The following is a 19,782-nucleotide window of genomic DNA, read 5'->3' as shown; positions in this document are numbered from 1 at the left end:
TCAGAACAGTTGACTCATAGGGCAGTATTTGTAATTGTAGTGCTTATCATTGGTGTTAGGTATGGATTTATTTGTGAATAAAACTCTTGTCTCTAAAGTTTTACATCATTGTGTTATAACAAACTTAGTTACCTGTGTATATTAGCTAATTCTTATTAATATGCATTTATATTGACAGAATTTTGTCTTACAAGCCAGAGATTCTTCATAAATATCTAACCAAACCACCCTTAGATAATGTATTAACTGCTGCACCTAATTTAGTGGAATTGAAATATTCAAACCATTATATACCTTGGGAATTTCAGCTAATCCTTAAGGATCACCTAACCATCGAAAGATGCTTAGAGGTCATCTAAATAGGACTTTTAATTCAACTTACCATTATTTCATAACATTTTCATCAAGTCATTAAGATGGAGACTTTGGAAATGCAGTAGAATTATATATAATTAGCATTCGTACTAATAATTCTTTTACTTTTCAAAATGTGCGTAACCAACCAGAAGTTATGAAAGCCAGCTTTCTGTGATGTGTAATTAATTACTAGTTATTCTGTAGGAAGTGCTAGAGTGCACATTTAATTCTGAAAAGACTGTGTTGTCTGTATGACAAAACAATCTACATTTAATTCCTAAACTCACTGCGCTTTGTAACGCATTTATGGAAAGCAGTGATGGTCGAAACTTTGTCAGTCATTTTTCATTTTTAATTTTATATTTCTTGCATAGTCAGACACCTCAAACTCCAGTCTTTGATATTGTATTCATGATATTGACTGGATGTTAAACTATTTTTTCCATGGTGGTTATTGACTGCTGAATTACAGTTTGCTAGACTTTGAAGTAATTTAGTGTATTTGTTTCATTATGCCAACCTTGTTTCAGGAGAAGAAAGAGCAGGATATGAAAGTTGAGAACATTGAGAATGGAGAGAATGATGATGATGTTAGAGACACCTTGGAGCCTTTACCAACTGGTATTCCAATCAAGAGTGGCTTAAGTTCTGGTATGATGACACCTGATAAACCTATCACATATTGTGTGGAAGGGACCCCTGTCTGTCTATCCCGATTTTCCTCGGTTTCATCATTAACAAGTGGAGAAATAAATGCTAACAATGACAGGTAAGTTTAGAGTAAATTTACCAAAGATATACATATATTGCAATTAGTTTTTGTATTATCTTCATGGAACATAACCTATTGCACATTAATTTAAAGCTAAATGAGATGATGATAAAGCAATGTTTTACATAGGGATGGCATAATGGGAGAGTTGTCAGAAGATGGAGAGTCGAAAGATCAAGTAGTAGCAAAGATAGAAAGTGAAAAAGCACGACAAACAGACAGATTGCAGAGCGAAGGAGGAGAACAGCAGCAAGATGGAAGTCACACACCATCTCTGCAGCAGCTAGATAGACCTGAAGGTATTGCTTCCTGCTTTAAAACTGCAAAAATAATTATTCAGTAGTTGTTAATGCATCAATTATGAAGTTAGAGTGATGTTCTATATACAGTACTTACAAATGGCTTAGAAGAGTTTTTGTGGATTCTTAATATTTAATAAGCATTATGTTTTTAACATTTTACTGTGGGTTATTTTTACATTTTCATTTGATGATTTCTCTGTATCCCTCAGGCAAAAGTGTACACTATGAGGAAACCCCTTTGATGTTTTCTCGAGCTACATCAGTATCATCTTTGAGCAGTTTTGAAGTGCAGTCCATTCAAGATGATCGTAGTTCTGTTGTTTCTGATTTTAGGTAATATTCTTCATTGTTAGTAAAGTATACTTTAAATATCATATGTTCAGAGATAGAATCCATGTAGTGTATGGTGTACAGAATAAATACGAGTACAGGTAAAATTACGATATTGTAGCTTTGATTAATCAGGGACACTTTTTATCCTTAACAGATGGTAAATGTAATCAGTATGTTGAACGCATTGTATGTATACTGTTACCATATGCATAAAATGCTATTGAGGCAATAATCTTTCACAAAAATAATGCAAAATAATTAAAGATAAAGTTTATAAACTAGAAGAAAATAAACACTAGAAAAGGGAAGTAAAGATAAGAAAGGATATCTCAAAGAAAAATTAAGAAGAAAATAGGACATGAGAAGAAATGTTTATTACAAAGTTAAATATTTGGCAGAAACTAGCAGACAAAGGTTAGATCTTCCAAGGACTTATATTAATGTTATCAAGTAGTTTAACCAAGCTACTGATTCAAATATCAAATTACAAGAGCATGTATATGAATTTTTCATTTTGTGGTATTATTTCATAAAGCTACATATTTTTTGTGTTAAAAAGTATCATGGATACAGGAACAATTAACTTATGTCAGTTTGAGGCTTTTAGGATGAGTTTTTAATATGTGTGAGGTGCCACTCAACTTTACTGATATAATTTTGTTTTTATTTTTAGTTTAAATTATTTAATTACATACTTAAAACCCTTTCTTTTTTTATGCTGTATTAATTTATTAATTTAGCTTTTCTGTGTTGATTATTGCCGACATGAAAAAACTACTGTGGAGATCATATTCAATTATTAATTTTTTAAACGTCTCCTAAATATTACAGTATCTTATGATTATATTTTTCAGCCGATTTACAAGCGGTGCCATATCACCAAGTGACCTTCCAGACTCTCCTACACACACACTTCCTCCTAGTCCCAAGCGATCTCGACCTCCCTCGCAGCCTTTCAAGCAGCCTCCAGCACCAAGTAAGTGCAAAAAGAAAATGAATTGTATAGGTTTTCACTGCATAGTTTAATGAACTCTAATGTAGTGATTGTAAGCAGAGCAGTGGGCAAATGGATAGTAGTTCAAATGGTAGTGTTTCATTGGAACATTAAATATATGTGAGAAAAACAAAATTTGATAAGTCTTGAAAATGAAAGCACAAAAACAATGAGTAAGATTAACGCTTTGTTGAAATGCAACAATTTACAGAAAGTATGAAGAAAAGATGAAAAGTATCTAAAAAAATTTAATAAAAGTATGACATGTAGACACATTAGACATGGGGCACAATTGTACAAAGTTAGCAAGAAGATGGGAGCTGTCACAGCTGTATGAATGCATGCAGACTCAGGTTATGGTTATGGTTAAGACCTTTATGAGCATTCACCGTCACCGCCACATAGTCCTGGCAATTTTTCTACTTCTTGTAGTAAGAAGATAGTAAAACTGGGTACTGTTTTGAACTGCCACAAGTTAATAGATAATAGGTGCATTCAGTTACCCTTCCATGACAGTGTCCATTTGTGACAAATGGCTGAATATCCAGGTAAATGACAGTACAGTAGACTAAATACCCCAAACTGAGATAAGTACCAATATTTATTATTATAGGTCCACAAGCCATCATGATGGATGTGAAATCCATATATCTATTGATAAAAGTGTTTTCAGCTTTTGTAAACCAATTAGTCAGCTTGGTTTCGCAAAACTGGTAAATAATTTACTGAATACAGTAGTATTCATTTTTAGATGGGTCACCATTATCATTATGAATTACAGTAACTGTAGTTTAATGAGACCACAAAGTCATCTCTAAGATACCCAGGACAAGATGACAGAGTTTAAGAATTATATGGATAAATGTTGCATTTTATTATACAGAGATCATATGCAATTACTTAGTACAGTATTAGTAACTAGTGCAGATAAACTGGTCAGATTGTAAATTTGTGAATTAAGTTGTAAATTAAATTCATCTGAGGTAGGTAATGATATTTTGAATTTTATTCCAGGTGCAAGGGCAAGTACAGGTGTGTTCAGTGAGGCTCCTAGAGCTTGGGTGGAAGAGGGAACACCAATTGAATACTCACGTGCAACATCATTGTCTTCTCTCACGATTGATGATGACTTGCCCATTGTTGGAGATGGCATTCCTAGGGTTAGTATTAGCACTTGAGTACTGTATTGCATCATTAGTTATTTGAAGTCAAGTCTTAGTCAGATATATTTTAATGTAACTTGTGTTATTCCTTATGATTGTATGCTATAACAGTATAACTTTTCCTGCTCCTGAGCTCACTGTTTAGTCTTTATTTTTCTACCATATATGTAACATAAGATGTAGTGATACACTGAAAGTTTTTGTGAAGTAAGTGGAATAAATTTTTTCAGCATATTTAAATTCAACACATTTAATTGTTGTGTAAATACATTCCATTAAAAGGATCGTCTACGTGGAGATGGGAAAGACAGCAGTGAGACCAATACAAGTGATGCCTCCCGTACCACCTCCAGGGGTTCTCATTCTGAAAGACATGTACCACGCACTCATGCAAAGGTCAGTTGAGTATTTATGGCAGAAAATTGGGATAAAAATTAAAATAACAACAATAATGGTGCAGTAATTTCCGTTCATTATTTTATATCAGCCATAGGAATAATCTGGCCATTAAGCATTTCTTGCCTATGTTATTAATAACAAAGTGTGTCTGGTAAACGTTAAAAGATTATAAACCAAAATAATGGTTTGAGTAACATGTAGTATGATTTCAAAGTGTACAATTGACTAGGGTTTTTAGTGCAAATTAACATTTATGCCTTACTTGTTTTGCATTAGAAGTATTGCATACTGTGAATGTTTCCAAGGAGATTTCATCTGTCTCTTTACGGGAAAATTTATATTTATTCCAAATTCCTGATAAAAAATTATATGCTAAAAAATAGAAAAATTCAAAATATAAAATATTTCATAATTCAAAAGGTAATTAAAATTCTCTATTTTAAAGACCATAATTAATATTATTAAAGTCTGTTTATACTGCAATGGAGACCACGTTTTATTGTTGATGTTTAACTGTTTTGTTTTCCATGTAATGTTGACTGGCTGTGATAATGAAGGGAACTTTTCAAGAAATGAGTATCATAAAGACCAAGTTTTGATTGCAGTAAATGTTTTAGAATTACAGTACAGTATAGTTAATTGTGGTATTTGGGAATTCTGTATACAGGAAACTGCAATGCATATCTTAAAGCTACTGTACTGTGCTTAAATAAAAAGATACGGAATAGTGATTTTTTTATCTTTGTAGGAGCACCAAGACTTAGATTCTTGCAAACAAGAATCTGAGAGGGCTGAGGATAAGAACCTTAATGAATCATCTGAACATTCTGACTCGGACATCCTGGCAGAATGCATTAGTTCCGGCATGCCAGATAATTCGTAAGTACAAGATAAATTCTTTCAATAGATTTGGATGATTAAGATGCTAGATATTTAAATTTTTCCTCTATAATCAGAGGTTATAATGTAAGTTCAAAGTCAGTCTTGTCCTTATAGTTGGATGCTGATGAAATTTTCTATTAACTTTTTTCACATGCAGCACAGCTTATGTAGTTCTTCAAAATACAATTTTATATAGTGAACAACAAAACATGATTTTGTTGTACGGTACTGTACTCAAATGTAGGCATAAGTCTTAAACATAAAAACAGGAAAGGAGCAGAAACATAGCATTATCACATTTATAAAAGAAATTAAACCACTTGCAGCAGCTCCACAATCACACAAGTAGAAGCAAACCAGTCAGACACATTGTCCATCTATGTAGACTTTGGCTTAAGACAAGGCAGCAGGTTAGAAGTCTTCTGATTACATGCTTTAGAACTTTGACAGTTCTTGACTGTGGTAACATAATTAAAAATACAGTAAATACAGGGACAATGATGGACTGTAAATACAGTGAATAACTAGTGTATGAAATTATTTACAGTAAGAGTTTGATCAGTACCTACTTTTGTTAGAAAATTGGTACAATTTACAGATTGGTAGAAGGAATGCAGAAATTAATATAGTAATAGAAACTCACAGTAGCTTGCAATACAAACATATAAGTAATCTACCTGATATTTTATACTAAATTTTCAAATAAGTAAGCTCCTACACCAGTATTTAGAAATATATAAATAGTCCAAGTCAACTCATTATAATTTTAACTTAGGGAAAATTGTTTTATAATTAAAACTTTTAGAATAAGTGCTATACAGTTATTGAAAAGTCTAATATGTAATTCCTTAAAATAATTAAGGACCACAGAATGGTATTATGTACTTTACAAAACATTTCATTTTTTTAATAGTTAACTTTGAGACAAAATGTATCTTTAATCATCCAAATTTATGCATAATTACAGTACGCTTTATTGTAGTTGTATTACAATTTTTTGTGGTTTTCTTATGAAGCTGCTCTTGCTTTTAACTTCTGTTGTCTTTGCTGGTTTGTGTAATATTAAGAATATGTGATGCAATAAGTGAAGATTCATGGCAAGTTCTGAAAGCCATGCAAAGGTTATATAGTAGTTATAAAAAGTGTTGGAGATGGTTTTGTATGCTACAGAATGATGTTGTAGCACAATTTTTTACCAAAATGGTATGTTGGGAAACCATACAGGTAAGATTACTAGAAGCACAGACCTTGGGAGGAAGGGATGAAGGTAATATGTATTCTGTAAGAAAACATGGGCTTCTTTTCTTTTCCTTGAGAAGGTCACGTAAACAGATAAAGATGTACAGTAATTTATGAAACATGATACTGTGCTGGAAGGTTTCCCTTTTAAGTAGTATGAGGAAAGCAACAGCAAATAGAAATTTTAACATTTCTATATCTTAATTCAGGGCCCTGGTTAAAGTAAAGTATTCAGTGACAGTAATGATAACAATTATTGTTATTACTATCATTAATAATAATGTCATGCAGTTGGAACTTCAAAAGTTCAAACAAAGATGAAATGAATTACTGTACTACCCTAATACAGTTCCCTTTGCATTTTAATAATTTACTTACATTTTATTTATTTATTTATTTATTTGTTAGTTTATTTTTTCTTTTATTATGAGATCTCTTCTTTCTGTATTTCCCTTTACCTCCTCTTACTTCTTTTGGAAGCTTGAATTTCAAGCCAGTGGCCCCTGTGGGGTTGTTCCATATGAATAGGGTTAATCTTCTGAATAACAGTAATAATAATATCATTATTATTGCCAAATCAAATTATTTACCGATTTCAGTGGGGTGTTCATTAATCCTCCAAATGAGGAAATTATTTAAGAATGTAGAGCTTACTTACTGTAAAACATGCATGAATTATTTGTAATTTTTTTTTTCACAAGAAGAATTCCCAATGAGCTGTGATTCTCTTTACTTAATCATTTACTGTTCAGTAATTATATAAAATTTATTGATGGCATAATGAAAGGTCTCCCATCTTATAAGTAAGGGTGAATATGTAAGTTTAATACCTGATTGCTTGCTTTGATGTTTGAATTCAATGACATTACACTAGGAAAAATGTGAATTCAATGACATTACACCAGAAAACATTTTTCCTAAGAAGTTTTAGTATTTTTCCAAAGCATCTAAGGGGTTTATAAATTCATTTTTCCTATTATAGTATTGAAGATAGAACATTTCTTTTCAGCGACAATTTTCTTTCAGAAAGATTGGTAAAATTTTCCCTTTCTTCAGTGTTTGTGAATGCCTTGTGGTTAGTGTTTATACAACTAACAGATAATGGCACTGGTTACCTTAACGAAAATCATTGGCATACTATTCCCTCCACGGAAATATTTTTGTGTGTTAGTCCACATTCCATACATTACTCTTTACTCATGGCAGATCTATAATAAGAAGTGACGATAAAAGAGGAGACTTGAATTTGCAGGTTTCGTCTTGTATTTTATATTAATGAACCAAGTTTTTAATGAATGTTTGCTTAGTATATAAACCATTACAGTAGAGTATGGGTATTATAAACAGTGTTCTTTACTTAATAGACTGAAGTGGTATTGCATAACTTTTGTAACTACCATAAGTGTGTAAGGTATATACCCTTTGTAGGGTGCAAGGTCTTAGATCTTTAGTCAGTTAAGTAGTTTTAAAAGGGTTTCAGATGCCCTTCTAATACCTGTTCTTTAAATAGGAATCCCGCCTGCAGGTGAAAGGAGATAGTCTCTGTAATACTGCCTCATGTTATAGACAATGTTTGAAACTATTTAAGATTTATTTTTATTAATAACAGTTACCAAAATTAATTAATGTTAAGAGCAATAACACACACTTTTTTTAACACTTATTCGGGAATGTGTTAGCTGTTCCATTAAACCTCTTTCATAATTTATTATTTTACTTCAATTACATCATCTGTTTAAAATTTAGATAGTGTTTATTCTGTTTTAAGATTTTCCTCCATTAATGGGAGAAATTTAAGTGCATAATTCGCAGTAAGGATATAGATATTACTGATATAAATCTCTGGGGGGTTATGACGTTATGCACATTTTAGTCAACCTCTTCTTTTAAGGAATTTGAATAATTTTTACTATTTGAAACACAGCAGAGTTGTATTGGAGGATCGAAGGGTTGAAGCACAATTTGCATTATTTCAAAATCTTTCATTAAAAAGGGCCGTCCCTAAATACCATTTTACACATTGCTTTGATTTTTTTAATGTACCTCAAGGTGAGCACCTGAGGCAGGAGATTTGCACCAGTCCAGAAGTTCTTATTACTATTATTATGTAAAAGACTGAACTTTACTTCTGACAAAGTATTGGGGGTTTTGTTCGGGTGTACGAGTGGTAGTGGTAAAAGGTTATGAACTTAACACGGCAAAGTTTGTTACAATAGGATGTCCCTATATTTTTTTGTCAGACGCAAATAGCAGTAAGTATGCAAATAAACAAACAATAAGTAAGACCAGAGGGGTAAAGTGTGCCTGCGTGCACACAAAGATCGAATTGATTTTTCTTCGGAGAGTTGGGCTCGTCTTCAGTGTTGACCATGAAATATCCATACCTTAGAAGTGTATTTCACTTCTAAGGCTTTCTTTTCTTGTTTTTGTCTTTTGGAAGCTAAACATATTTGCTCTCTCTCTCTCTCTCTCTCTCTCTCTCTCTCTCTCTCTCTCTCTCTCTCTCTCATTGGAACTGCTGCATGCAAATGAGCTAGTGCTTGTAGCAGAATCTGATGACGAGGTGGTGGAAATGTTTAAAAGGTGGAAGTGTAAGCAAAACAAAGCTTATGGTGACTGGAAAGGAAGCATAGGATAAAGTACAACAGGAGAGTGGTCGTATAGTTGTTTATGAAAACGTGAGAGTTTGAACGGGATTACAAAATATACATGAAGAGATTTTTGAGGCCCAAAATATATAACCACCACAAATGAGGAAGAGAGAGGAGTCGAGAACTCAGTTTGATTTGTGGGCGGACCTTACAAGGGGTAGAGCGTTTCTGTTGCTTTGGGGACACATTGGACTCTGAAAGCAGGACTTGAAAGAACAGTAAGAAAGAGAGTAGGTGCAGCAAAGATGTAATGGAGAGATAGCTAGAGTACGGTAAATAAGTGTTAAATTCGTAAAGAGAACAAAGGCTTAAGAAGGGTACATGAAGCTTATATTACTCTGTGCATCAGAAGCATGGGCACTTACAAGGCAAATAGAGGAGATTTCATTTGAAAAGATGGTGAAATAAAATGTTGAATCTTATGGTCGGAGTATGGTGGGAAGATCGAAATATGAATGAGGCTCTAATGGCGAGATGTATCAAGAGGCAGGAAGAAAGAATTTAGATTTGAAGACTGAGAATGTTTTGACGACAGGTTATGAGTAGGGATGAGGAACAGTTGGTCAGAAAAGCACTATATATGTAAGTAGCAGGGCGAAGAATTGTAGGAAGACTCGAAAAATTATGGAAAAGGGGATGATGATAGGAGGCCAAACAAAAAGCGCGCAGGACAGAAGAGAGTGATGAAAACTCATTTCACGTCGACCCCATAAAGGGAAAAGTTGACGTAAAAACGTTTATGATGATGATAACGGTTCTCTCTCTCTCTCTCTCTCTCTCTCTCTCTCTCTCTCTCTCTCATTTTACGTTTTTCTGTTCAGTAACACATTTTTAGTAAAAGAATATTACAATTCTTTCTGTTATTTTTATCAGTGCGCACTGAACAAGCTATAAAGTATTTCGACAGGGAGAGAATATAACAAAACTGGTCGAAATTCGAAGAAATAATAAAACGAGCTGAAAGAGAAAAAATATAAAGAGTAGAGAAAGAGAGAAAGAAAAGGTGTGTCTGGGACCCTGCCAACTTGTGTCGTTTTCTTTTACCTCCTCGCCATCCCTGTCTCTCTCAACTCCCAGTCCCCAAACCACAGTGTCCTCCCTGTACCTGTCATGCAACATTTGGGAAGTGATGCTCTGGGTTGAAAATCATCAGGAAATTCCTCTTGTTAATGAGTATGACATTGAATAGAAATCATAGGGAGAGGCTGCTGTCGATAACGAAAACAGGAAATGATTTTATTATTGTCGTGTAAGTTGCGCCATGGTACAGAAGGAAATCGGTAATAGTATAAATGTTTCCGTAATTGAAGTATACGTGGCACGATGTTATAGAAGTAAACTAATGGTATTAGCAACCTTTCAGTAGTGAAATATGCTGGAATTAGTAGTAGGATGCTGTGTGAGTTGTAGCATGATTTTTTTTATTGAGGTATAAATAAGTGTGTGTGTGTGTGTAGTTAAATATTACTATGAGAAAAGGCATTGCTTTTATTATAGAAGAAAATTTTCTCAAGGGTGAACTAAGACTCGTGCAATCTGGTCAGATCTCTTTTGCCATATAATTGACAAGTTTGTAACTTCTGATAGGCATTAATTAAAACTAATATGCTCCAGGCTTCCAATAAACACGTAATAACTCCTTTTAATTATCTGGAGATAAAGAAAAGGTATTCCAAAGTTATTTACTGAATTTGTACCAGTTATGAAAATCTGTTCTCAAGAATGTATGGGAGAACGACTGTTTTTTTTTCACCTATTTTAAATATTTTCACTTTTATTGGTCGTCAGAAAGCCTAAGCAAGTATAATTTCGTTGGGGTTTTAAAACGAGAAGAAAGAGAGGGAGAGACATAAAACCTGATTAGAATAGCCATTTAATTGTCAAGGTTCGCCCACTAAGATCTTTAAAGGTGGAAATATGCTGAAGAACCGTGGCAGCCAAGATTAGAACCTCTCCAACCCTCCTCTCTTATCCTTCCTTTCGATCCCTTCCCCCCTCCCACCCCCGCTGCTTCTACTCTATGTCTGCTTAATTCGAGTGGCAGTATTAAAGTTAAGTCGACGGGGAGACTTAGAGTTCTGTGTTTGAAATGCCCGCGATCTTCTTCTTCATCTACTCTTTCTTCTTGTGTTGCAAGAGGCTTTGAGTGTTGCCAGATGTTTTGTATTTTCTAATGTTGGTTGAACAGTTGTCTTTTCACGGGTTTGCTTGTTTTAGCAACAGCTTGAAAAATGTAACAGTTTTATTAACCATTTTTGTTTGTTGTTGTACGCTGGTGACGTCATTATTCTGATAATTTCAGAATTTGCGTCGCTGTTGGTAGTAACTTGATACCTCTTTTGTAAGCACGGGAGTACCAGCTTGTTTATTTTTTTTTTTTTTTTTTCGTGGAAGAAACATTCATTATTGCATGTTTATGTTTGTGGCAGATTTTTTTCATTGTAATTATTTGAAGGCCATTTTCATAACTAGTTTTTACGTAGACAAAGACTTCCCTTCTAAGAGAGTATGACACTGTTTAAGGAGATTTTAAAAATAACCCGACACGTTGTAAGGTAATTCACACATTTTCCTCTTGAGCTTTTGCTGCATTTTGTGGAGTCCTGTTTCTTACCTGGTTGTATTCCTTTTATTCCTTAGTCAAGCGTAATCATGTCGTCGTTCCCTCCCATTTCCTGCTTGCATTACACTAATTTTTAGTGTGCCTTCAAACAAGGCATGACTTAGATTAGACATGTTTTGTAGAGTTTTTGATATGCAAAGCCAGATAATATTTATTTAACTATCGGAAAGAAAAGCTTATGTGTTTTAGTTTTTATATTCATTTATTTTTTTAAAATATTTTATTTTGCAGTAGTGTATTTTTCACCATAAAAAGTATGAGTCACTGATTTTTAACAATTCCTGAAAAGTATGACATCCTTTGAATCTAGATGAGAAACTGATAAAGAAGCCTTTTTCATCTCATGGTAGGATTCGAATTACGCTTTTTCATTTATTTTTCATCAGGATTCAGAGACTTGTGATAATTGTATCCAATAGTGTGGGGAAATCGAGAAGTTAAGAGGTCACTGTGGCTAGTAATATATATATATATATATATATATATATATATATATATATATATATATATATATATATATATATATATATATATATATATGTGTGTGTGTGTGTGTGTGTGTGTGTGCATGCTTGTGCAAGGCTTGAATCAACATTATTTTTAAGTAAAAGAAAAGATGAAATTAGTACAGAATTAGCAATGAATAAGTAAATTAATCAAGTTAAAACTGAAAGCGTACTGGTATGATCAGATCACCATACTTAATGTAAATTACGGACAACGACTGTATTCATCCGGCAAACTTATACCTTCCAAAGTTGGGGTATTTTTTTTTTTTGCCATATGTTATTCCTTGGCTTGACGTAACAGACCAAATATTTCCATCGTTAATTTTCGAAATGTTTGCAAATCCTAATATCCCGTCATTGGACATCAGAGGCAGATCGTGTGACTTTTTTTATTTATATTCTGTGTTACACGCAGCAGAATCTCTCTCTCTCTCTCTCTCTCTCTCTCTCTCTCTCTCTCTCTCTCTCTCTCTCTCTCTCTCTCTCTTGTCAAGGAACGGAATCAGAGGGATCATAAAGAATACAGATATGGCTTACGTCTGTAGAGGGAGGGATGACAAAGATTATTTTTATACTGTTAGTGAGATAAAGACAGGCCTGTTCTAGGAACATGGAAGATAAGAGGGCTCGAGAATAAGAGCAAATACCTCTGTTCGTCGCCTTGCGTTATGATTATTAAATATTCTTGATAGATAATGTTCTCTATCCGTCCTTACTAATAATAAAAAAAATGTTATTCTTTGGATGTAATTATGCCCAAGGCTTACGACTTACAGAGAATGTAGAAGAGGGCTGAATTATCCCGTCCATCTTTATCAGTGAACAATGGTCCATATTTATTATTGATCAAATTCAAGGAAGCTTGATTATCAAGTCATTCATTAATGATTAAATAGAATGAAATGATTTCATCAGGCCAGATTTTTTCAATGGTTACACTGAATGAAACTCTGTCATTTAGTCCGTGTTTTATTTTGACAATATTAAGATTTTCCCAGGCTATACCATCCACCTCGTAGAAGTAGATTTACAGATAAATTGCAACAGTTTTGCATTATCTGTGGTAGGGTTCGTTACCTTTACAAGTTTCTATTAGCTTTGTTCCAGCGATGACCAATTTATGGGATTGGTCTCCATTATCTTGTTGTTGAGTCGTTGGAACTTCAGTAGTTCAGACTGGAAGCATTTTTTTTTTTTTTTTGTAGAGCAGGCTCATATGAGTCTCATGTTAAATTTTATGTTTTTCATTTGTTTTTCCTTGTTGTTTCTCTATTGTACCTGTATTTTTCTCTTAAGGGGCTGCTTTTCATAAAAGGAAGTTTCATTAACTGCCCCCATATTTATCATTAAGTAAATATAAGGACTGTATGGTTCGCAGTTATCAATAACTTGAAACAGAGCATAGGTATCTGGTTCACACGCAGTAACGATTGCTTAATTAGTATGGGGTATGTTATTGTCTGTGATGACAAAGGAACCGATTTTTACTGCCTTTCGTCGCTTCCCAGTGGCGCTTGTGTTCTGACGCCGCCTGACGTTTTAGTACATTTTCCAACGACACACAAACGCATTGCCTTCGACCCTGATGTTATTTTTTCCATTCTTGCCTGTAATTGCTGGGAATGGCGGTGTTATTGATGCTTGTCAGAGAGATCATTAGAAGTATATCTCGTTTGTTTGTTTGTTACTTATGAATGTGCATGTTATGAAGGTTTTTATCCTTGCCAGATGCAGAATTGTCATGATTTTTTTTGTTTTACTTTGTTTACTTTGTTTTTTTTTATTCTTGTTAGATGCGGGTTTGCCCTGATGTTTTGGTTGTTTGTTGTAGTCAGATAGTTTTTTTTTTTTCTATCAAGACTTATATTCTTGTCATATGCTGTTGTCTGATACTTTGCTCATTTTTGTCAAATATCCTCATATCGTAGGTGGCATGTTGATCATGAGACATTTGTTCCTTTATGAATTCCAAACCTTGTTCACGGTTATGAACTTTCATTCACCTTTCAAAGGAAACATTTTTAGCCTTTCACTTTGCACCGAATGCCAATTGTACCTCGGTTTTAAGCTTCGTCAGATATAAATCACCTCCATTAGGTTTTGTATTGAACGTCATTTTTTTCTTTTGGACAGCTGTTTTTACTCGTAAGAGCAGTTGGTAGGGTGTTACTTGGAAGTACAGACGGAAAAAAATCCAGATGGGAGGGGAGAAATTGTATTTTTGGAGATAAAAGTGTGGGGAAATCTTAGAATTGAAAAGAAGTCTGATGAGAAGTATTGAATAATAGAAGCTTGCGAGACGAAGTAATATTTTGCTGAGATAGATCAGTTGGAAATGTGATATAGATGCAAGAACCAAGTGTTAATCAGGCTAAATTCACTCGAAGACAACGGCAGGACCGGTGCACCCCGGCACCTCTTTCAAAGCAAGCCAGTCGGCGGCTGAGGGACCTCCCCGTACCACGGCACCGCCAGAGAGAAAGAGAGAGACGCGCACGCACAGACCTACACACAAACACATCACAAGGGATCTAACGCGTCCCCCTCTCTCTCTCTCTCTCTCGCTACTCTCACACACTCTCATAAACCGAGGGTGTGCAGAACACGCGGTGGCATCGCTCAGCACGCGCCTCATAGCTCTCTCTCTCTCTCTCTACTTCCGAGACCACAAGCGGTGGTCTTCGTTGTGGCCCTACTAAGCTCCTTGGACATGTAGTAGAAAGGTGGTCATCAGGGTAAATTCTCTCTTAACATGTAAGAGGTGAACTTTATTTTATGGGTTTCATTCCATTTGAGTTTTTGACGTTCTTTGCATTTTCGTTAGATTATAACGAAGCTTTGGATTAATTGTGTTCGTGGTCGGACGTGAAGTGAGTGGAAAAATGTGAATAACTGATTAACGTTTTGTTATGTAACGCCTTAAGTAACGCGCTGGCGGTGCTTTTGCGGTCGAGTTAGAAAGTACGCCAGCTGAGTATTATCAGGAGTGAGTCAAAGGCAAGACATAGTCCTATCCAAAAGGAGTATATAGCGGTGGTAGGTGTCAGAGAGAGGATATGAGTAATGGGGAGGTGGAGAAGAGAGGTGTGTTGACATCTGCTGCCACTAAACGTCGGTGTTGAGGCAGGACTCGTCCCCTCCTTAAATCTTCCACTTCGGTAAAACACGGCTCCTACGAGAGGATTTTTCCTGCCCTTTGTTCGAAGACTCGTCCTTTGGCTGGGGCATTACTTCACGCCTAGTTAGCAGAGGTAAATGTCCTCGGTTTGTCTGTTGTTAAGTGCTTTATCTCTTGATTTATTTGTATAACATATCATCAGAGAAATAAAGGAGACGCACGAAGCTTCATTAAGAGCAAATGCTTAATAGTACAGCTGTAATAACTGGGCTTGACGTTCTCAGATAACCTTAGTTTATTTTGAGTAAGAAAATCATGGCGATCACATGAACATCCCTTCTGGGTCATATGTTTTTAATGGGATTAGATGCCTCAGTGTGATGTATATTTATGTCTTACAAAAATATTTGTATAAGTTAACAACTTATGCAGTTAGCCTTAAAGTCTGCATTTTCAGCCAGGTTTATAGGAGTACATCTCACTTGATTTTTGCGAGATAAAATTTTCTGTGTAAAACAATACTTGGTAATTTGATTTTTCATTGTAGTTGTCATTTGTTGGTTGTGCTGTGTCGTTGTATTTAAGTTTAGCAGGTGTGGATTATTAAGTCTCCTGTTATCTCTAATTAGCGTATGACACAATATATGGCAATTGAACCATTTTTCTATTTTGTGGAAATATTATCAGCATGGAAAAGTAGATTTGTAGTATCGATCACGTAGCTTTATTGCGCGCTCTCTCTTTTCTCTCTCTCTCTCTCTCTCTCTCTTCTTCTTCTTCTTCTTCGTAGATGAACTAGTATCGTAGTATGTTTCTCCAAAGTATGAAAACACGGCCTTAATGCCGGAACAGCATCATCAGTGTAAATCTTGAAATCTTGCCTGTCACCGACGACAAATAGTATGAAGATCACCATATAATTATCACTGTCCACAACTCTAGTGAAACCATTTCCTTGGTACACGTGGGGCTGTGCTTTGTCTGCCTGAAAGTTGATTTTCCACTCGGGATCAGACGCTGGCATCCTGGAATTTTATGGGTCGGAGAGAGTGGTGGCGTTAAGATAAGAAAGCCGGCGATTCGTCGAAAACTTGTTCCTGAGTGAGATATAGAGAGAAAGAAGGAGAGAGGAAAAACTTTTTGCTTCAAGATAATCTACTCATGAAAGAGAAAGAAAAGTCTTTTAGAGTTTACGCCCAAGAAAGAAAGCTCCTACTTGTTCTTGATAGAGAGAGAGAAAGAGATATATTTTATATATGTATAAAAATAATATACTCGTACGAGAGAATGAGAAGCTTTAAAGAGACTGCTTCTGAGAGAGAGAGAGAGAGAGTCTAACTCCTGAGAGACAACAAGACTGAAGGAAGATTGTGATAAACGTAATTTAGCCCTAGCAAAAGTGTCTCGTTGTTCTCAGCATTACGTCTTTCTCATGGACAAAGTAAGACAGATAAAGATGGAAAACTTCAGGAAAGATTTATTACGCCTGCAACTGATGTTACGATGCAGTCGAGGTTTTTAGGGTTAAAGACAGAGCCTGTTTTTGACATCCTGAGCGATGGCAAGCTTTTTTTTCTTACGATATATAAGGCTAAGCTTATCTCCCCAGAGAGAAACTCTCCGGGGAAGCTCAGAAGACGAGACGAACAAGATTCTTGAATGGAGAGTTTTGTCCATCCCGATTTCTTCTTTGAAAGCCTGCTTTGTTACTGAGGCTACAGCTTTGGTTGTGTTTGTGTTGATTAGGTAGTAGTGACTAGGATTAGGGATTGGTTTGGAATTTCTTTGAATTTACCAGGTGCGTTTGTATGTTGGTTATCTCCCATCTCGTATAAATCAACATAAAGAACAAGAACGTACATAGCAAATTCAAAGAAATTCAAAACCGACCCCTAATCCTAGTCAGTAGGACCTAATCAACACACAAGCGCAACCAAACTCACACACACACATAAAAATATTATATATATGTATATGTGCATATATATATATATATATATATATATATATATATATATGTATATATATATATATATATGTTTGTGTGTGTGTGTGTGTGTATGTATGAAGTGTGTGTGTGAGTTGAGTGTATCACAGTTTCTATTATAAGATGCTGAACCTTATACCACGCCTACCGTCGTATCTCAGTAGAATGACGCCATTAATTCTCACCTCATTGCGCCCTAGCCCATTACTTCTCCTCCACCCGAAAAGTAAAACTGCTCATAAGCTCCTCATTCCCTAAAATGGAGTAATTTCTATTCTCTCTTGAATATGAAGCAGCCCTTACATCCTCGCCCCTCCTTGTGTTTTTCAGAGAGGAGTCGCGACGAGCCCTTGCGGTCCATTTACTTGTTAAAAAGATTTAAAAGTTATGATTTCATCGAGGGTTCTGAGAATCCCCAGTACCCGTAATAAGCTTACATCATACTTAATGTAGAACGTGCTTTTGGTGACACTGAAATGTTTACCAGTGTTGTTGAGTGGGCCTGGGTGTTTTGCTTTGCATACCATCCATTTAACCTGGGGATTTTGTAAATCCTCTCTTGCTAAACTTCTCTTTTGTTGTTGAAACATGAATCCGTTTGTCGAGTCTGAAGTCTGAACCTGTTTTTATCACGTGTCCGTCCTCACTACTTTCTTTCTCACTCTCTCCTCTTCATTATATTGTGTATTTGAAGATAAAGGGAAAAGATCGTGGAATTCATCCTCATATTACCGTCCTTAGCATTTTATACCTCCATTGCTATTTTCTCAACCCCCTGCCGTTGTTGAAAAGCCCCATTGCCTTATTTCTACCTTCCTTTGTTTTTGCGACTCCACGCCAAACCGTTCTCATATTTCGTAATATCGGAGGACATTTCCTTCGCCCTTTCGGCATTCCAGACTCAAAGGTTTCTCCTGGAGATTTTGAAGTAAATTTCCTTTACATGTCCATAATTAGAGAGGAAGTTCCCGGCAGTCATTCCTTTACTTATCGTCGAGACATTGAAAAGTGCCTCTTAATTCACTCGCTCTCGCAGCCGTAATAAGATTTCACTGCAACATTCTGTCGCGTATCCTTAACGTTCATCTGTTGATCACCCTCCGCGTGGTTGTAAAGTAATTTCTCTATATTTTGAGTCTCTTTTCTGGTGTCCACCCTTTTCGCCGTCGTCTTTCAGCCGCGAATTGAAAAGTGCGGTTGGATGGCTGCGAAGACTTTGATTGATTTACTGGGTGCTGACGACGGGGGAACGATTGTTCGTTCGGTGGAAGTGCGACAGAGTGAAATTGAATAGTTGGGTCATTGGCTTCGGCCGTTCGATTTGATTGGCTGGTTATTGGGGTGAGATAAATAATGCCTCGGGCCGGGAAGAGTTAAATTCCTTTAGAAAAGTAGTAGTGAAAGGAGCAATAAAAAGGTTCATTTTCTCAGGAGAAATTTACCCCATGTTTACTCAGGAGTTTTCTATTCGGGTGGTAAAAAGTAGAACAGAGCGATTATTTCGCGAGAGACCGGTGAAAATAGGCTTGTGACATTCCATACACCCAGTTTTCGTTGGAGATATCGCAATTTATTGGTTGTTAGTGCAGGGTCATTCACTCCATGTTTACTGCCGAGATAAACATCTTCCGAGGGCATCTTCCTTTGACTTTCTCCCTCTTCAGCTTCCTTAAGACCCCTAGAGCATTTCGGGCCTGTTAACCATCCGTAGCGTCTCGGAGAATTCCCGGAGATCTTTTCGTATGTTAATTGACCCAGTAACTATCTCAAAGGGTAGATGGTTCACATTCATTGAAGATACAACGGAAGTTGAAAACATGTCACGTGGCATGTAAACCCAGCACTTAATCGAAGCTGGTAGTCGATCGATATTTTCATGGCTTGTTCAGTCGTTTGGGTGATTCGGGATCATGTTCTCTTTCTTTACAGGTTTCATGTATACGGTTTAATAAAGGAATGTTAGGTTAAATGATCGAAAATTGGTTATGTTTAATACCTTTGGAGTGGGCCCTCTGTGTTCGTTTAAATCTTACTCGTATTGTAAGTGACATTAATACACTTATGGTAGAGACAAAAACGTCTATGGATCGTTTGTGGCCCACATTCATGTGCAAATGAGTAGTGTTGCTTTGGCATCCTAATGTGGAATATGATGTTTTCCGCATCATTTGATTCACCTGTTTAGAGGAGGTATGTTCTAAGTATTCCTGGCCTCAACTAATAGACGCCAACTTCTATTTAGAAGCTATATATTTTTACCCCTAAGCAAGCCTGACAGTAGATTGTATTGAGGTATTCAGGTTTTTTTTATTTAATGGTCAGTTAAGGTTAATCTATGACATTTTCGTGAGAATATTTAGATTTTACACGTGTGCGTTTCTTTCTTGGTTTTAGCAGTACCATTTCCAAGTTATGAATGAATAACAAGGAATGCGGCCTTATTTTCATTTTGA

General features: G+C 35.6%; 1 protein-coding gene across 13 annotated transcripts in view; it reads left to right on the top strand.

The window, feature by feature from the left end:
- Positions 1-19,782, top strand: part of LOC136834324 (adenomatous polyposis coli protein-like) — a 631,708-nt gene that overhangs the window by 569,308 nt on the left and 42,618 nt on the right. For all 13 annotated transcript variants that reach the window (XM_067096814.1, XM_067096811.1, XM_067096812.1 and 10 more), the window contains 7 exons: positions 888-1,126; positions 1,259-1,428; positions 1,641-1,764; positions 2,619-2,740; positions 3,773-3,918; positions 4,204-4,317; positions 5,069-5,199. In XM_067096814.1, the coding sequence (XP_066952915.1) occupies positions 888-1,126; positions 1,259-1,428; positions 1,641-1,764; positions 2,619-2,740; positions 3,773-3,918; positions 4,204-4,317; positions 5,069-5,199 (1,046 nt within the window). The remainder of the gene's footprint in view (positions 1-887; positions 1,127-1,258; positions 1,429-1,640; positions 1,765-2,618; positions 2,741-3,772; positions 3,919-4,203; positions 4,318-5,068; positions 5,200-19,782) is intronic.

The sequence above is a fragment of the Macrobrachium rosenbergii genome, chromosome 53 (assembly GCF_040412425.1).
Source record: "Macrobrachium rosenbergii isolate ZJJX-2024 chromosome 53, ASM4041242v1, whole genome shotgun sequence".
NCBI classification, from domain to species: Eukaryota; Metazoa; Arthropoda; class Malacostraca; order Decapoda; family Palaemonidae; genus Macrobrachium; species Macrobrachium rosenbergii.
This window is presented reverse-complemented; position numbering and strand designations above follow the sequence as displayed.